At 39.9% G+C, this 4228-nt stretch overlaps 1 protein-coding gene across 1 annotated transcript; it reads left to right on the top strand.

The window, feature by feature from the left end:
* The first annotated feature begins 242 nt into the window (after positions 1–242).
* Positions 243–926, top strand: LOC114925811 (uncharacterized). Its single transcript, XM_029294960.1, has one exon. The coding sequence runs from the start codon at positions 243–245 to the stop codon at positions 924–926; it is 684 nt and encodes a 227-aa protein (XP_029150793.1).
* The last annotated feature ends 3302 nt before the right edge of the window (positions 927–4228 follow it).

Genomic DNA, 4228 nt, shown 5'->3' on the forward strand with positions numbered 1-4228 from the left:
ACTAATTATTTTATATATGTTACATATATTATATATTATATATACCGGGGCGGGTAGGGGCGGGTTTAACCTAAACCCGACCCCGCCCCGCCCCGTTAAAACCCGCCCCGGTGCGGGGGCGGGTAATTACCCGCCCCGAGCGGATAGGGGCGGGGTGGGTACCCGCGGGTTCGGGTAGTGTTGCCACCCCTACTCGCGAGCAGTACGCATTGGCCTTTGATGGTGGGTACCGATGGGGGCACATGACAACGAATCTTGTGGAGTGCATCAATTCGGTATTGAAGGGTACACGCAATCTCCCCATTACTGCTCTTGTCAAGGCAACATTCTATAGGTTAAATGAGTTATTCACCCGAAAAAGAGCGGAGGCGGAAGCAAGGATCAATGCTGGCCATGTATTTTCTGATATCGTGACCTTGAAGTTGCATGCAAACCAACTTGCATCAGGAAATATTCAGGTTAGTTGCTTTGACCGCCAGAATGAGGTCTTTGAGGTTCGTGAGATGCCAAGCGGACTGGAGTTTGCAGTCGATCTACGTGGCCTACGACGTGACTGTGGTGAGTTCCAGGTGGACAGGATCCCCTGCAGGCATGTATTCGCATGTTGTGCCAATCAGCGACTGGATTGGCAACTGTACGTGCATGATGTCTATAAGATGGACCAAGTACGGCGGGTGTACCGAGCAAGGTTTAGGCCACTAGGTAATCCGGCTACATGGCCTGCTTACAACGGACCTCGGTTCATACCGAATCCGTACCTGAGACGGGTAACGAAAGGTCGCCCAAGGATGACGCGCTTTCTGAATGAGATGGACACGCGGATGTTACGTCGTCCTAGGCGATGTACTCTATGCGGGGCTGAAGGACATAGTCGTAGCAGATGCCGTCAGACAGCTGGTACAAACACCAACAGAGGTGCCCCATAGGTTCACAGACTTAAGATGAGATTGTATAATATAACCTGAATGAGCAAATATATGTAACATGACCTACTATTTGTAACCTTATAATTTATGACAATCTAGTATTATCACATATCTGTAGCCTTATATAATTTGATGGTTAATACATCACTACATCAAAATCTGTATGAGCATATTAAGATTTTATGAAACATTGTTACATACTCCAGATGATTAAAACATTAATAATATCACTACAACATATTCACAATAAAAATACAATATAATATGACCATTAGTGCTATTTATTATTACATAATGTCCAACACAAAGAAATTACTCTAAACATTACAAAGTCCACTAAAAACTACATTAAGTCATTAGTACATACTTTCCAACATATACAAAATACCAAAAAAAAAAAATAAAATAAACAACTACTTTCTCATTCCCCACTTTACATCCTTCACAAAGTTCTTGCATTTCTTGGCCGCTTTTTTAAATACAGAAGGAGTGAAACGATTAGCGCTCCGACGTGGGGGATCAATCTGTAGATTGTAACCTTTGATGTTGTCATTCGGACTGAGTGCCTGACCTGTATACAATAAAGGAATAAACAACTAGCTGCAGCATATTACATATTCATAACCAACATATACACAACAAATCAAGAAGAAAAATACAAAAAGAGAGGCCAATTTTGCTAACAATATAAATTCGAATATGGAAAACATAAAGTAAAATATTTAACATATTACCATCGTTACGAGATTCTTCATCCTCATCAAACTCTTCAATATCTTCCTCCTCATCGGTTTCTCGTTCGAGTGTGTTAGTGTCTTCCTCAATAAGTCCCATGTTAACACGGCTAGGATTTTGACTATTAAGGACACCCCGTCCACCATCACTCCTACTAGAGTCAACATATACGAACTCTCTAGAAGCAACGGATGAGGTATGGCCTGGATACCTGGCATCCAATGAATACCTGCCTGGCATGAAATCAGGTTGATGGCCATACTGTGACTGTGCTGCATCTGCAGCCATGAACCCAAGCAACTGACTAAAAGAACCTCCTTCACCTGGATCAAACTGTGACATACCCCAATATTGTTGCTGCGTTGGAAATGATGGGGTGAACTGTGTCTGAGGTAGATACTGGGTTGAGGGCTGAGGTTGTTCTTGTTGAGGCGGATTTGGAAGTGATATTTGTGGCTCCTGATCTTCATTGTCCTCATCCATATCCTGACTACCCTCATCTGAATCCTGATTACCCCCTTCCATATCATCATTACCCGCATCCATGTCCTGGTTACCTTCATCATTCTCCTCACCCACAACATTCGACAAGGATAAGCGGTTTCTATATTTTGTACGGTACCAGTTCATGTAACTATCCAAAGGATGCTGTGAAGGCATGGGAAGCTCATCAAGAATGTAGTGATACCTGTTTGTCCAATGCATCACCCATTTTGAATGACTCGGTGCCGTGGCCCAGTTAAGATTCTTAGGACCAGTCAGAACCTCTCCATGCGCCTTAGCCAAATTCTGCTCTGGATTAGGTATGTCCTGAATGAAACCGAACTGTCGCCTGACCCTATCGGTGGCATGCCACTCGATACATTCAAATGACACTAATGGAACTGTAGTGCTCCAGACAACCGATTGCATGTAGATTTCAGCAGGAATTATGTTTGGGTCCACACGATCCACAGCATAAGCAACCCAGACAAACTGGAAAAATTCGGGATACTCATCATTACAATCCACAATTCAAATAAAAATTAAAATGCATTATGCTTTGGTAGAAAACTTGTTAAAATAAAACACACCTGTCCTTCCTGAAGTTCATCAAAGGCCTTCCTAAAGTGATTTAGCTTCAAATATCTAAATCGTCGGTCAGTACGCTCCCAGTTACGCCACCTAATATGATGTTCTCAATTAGCTCAACTGAAGCTTAAATATCAAGAAATGGGTACATTGTAACATAATATTACCTGTTTGCTAGTGGAAAACTGCGGGGTTCTCTAGGAACCGGCGATAGATATGGCAGTCGGATCCAAGCCCATCCGAGCAGAAGTGTTAGTGGACCATCTATTTCCTTACAGTTATAACGAGATGCCCTGCATAACGCCCTGTAAAGGTGTGCTAGGCATGCTGAGCCCCAACTATACTGTCCAATATTGACAAAGTCACGTAACAAGGGTAGAAATTTCCAATGAACACCTGCTCCTGACTTATCCCCAAGCAGGATCGTTCCGATCAGCAACATAATGTGGCACCTAACATACCTCTGTATATTTATTTCATCAGTCAATTCTATATTCTCTTTTAGATTCCTCAGCCACGTCAGTTTTATGCAGCTAGATCTACAGTCCTCCCTTCGCGGTGCAACGCCAAACTGAAGCAAACACTCCGCTTCCAAGGCTTCAAAACTACTCATAGTCATCCCTGTTACTGGAAGACCATCTGTGGGAAGACCAAGAATTAAAGCTACATCTTCAAGTGTCACAGCACATTCACCAATGGGAAGGTGGAACGTATGTGTGTCTGGGTGCCAACGTTCGATTAGAGCATTTACCAATGCTTTCTGACACTGCACTATCCCAATCTGAGACACATGATAGAACCCGGTAATTCGCAAATGATCCTCCACCCTATCGTTGTACCGATCCGGAGGAAGTGGATGGTTACATGTCAACATTCTTGATTTCTACAAAAAAAACATAACAACTTACCAGTTAGATAATTAACAATTACTAACTTACCATCATCAATCAATTTATTGAATCCTTATACAACTAATTCTTCTAACTTCTAAAATTATTTAATTAATCCTAAAAATTATTCATAACTGCAAATGAAACTCATTACAAACACATATATTCCTAATTGATATTCTCAACAATATTACAACATCTACAATAAAATCTAATGTTAATTACTCTTTTGTTAAACATTTTTTCCTCTGTGTAAAAAAATAGTAACAATGAGTATATGCCATCATTCATACTCTAATAACGGTAATAATTAGCTTCCTAATAATAATTACTATAATTAAAAATATTTCAATTTTCTCAATAAAATAATTATAACATGGATTAATTAAAATAACGCTACTAATCATTCAGCATTACAACTTTATTGTACTAACAATAAAATTAACATTTAACCAAAATCAATAACAGTTATATTAATTATTTAAAAACGCATTTAAATAAGATTGACTTACATATAATATACTAAAAATAAAATTAAAAAAAATTACATAATCTACTACATATTACAGTCGAAGAAACAAAACATAACAACAACATAATCATAAA

The sequence above is a fragment of the Arachis hypogaea genome, chromosome 18, assembly GCF_003086295.3.
Source record: "Arachis hypogaea cultivar Tifrunner chromosome 18, arahy.Tifrunner.gnm2.J5K5, whole genome shotgun sequence".
NCBI classification, from domain to species: domain Eukaryota; kingdom Viridiplantae; phylum Streptophyta; class Magnoliopsida; order Fabales; family Fabaceae; genus Arachis; species Arachis hypogaea.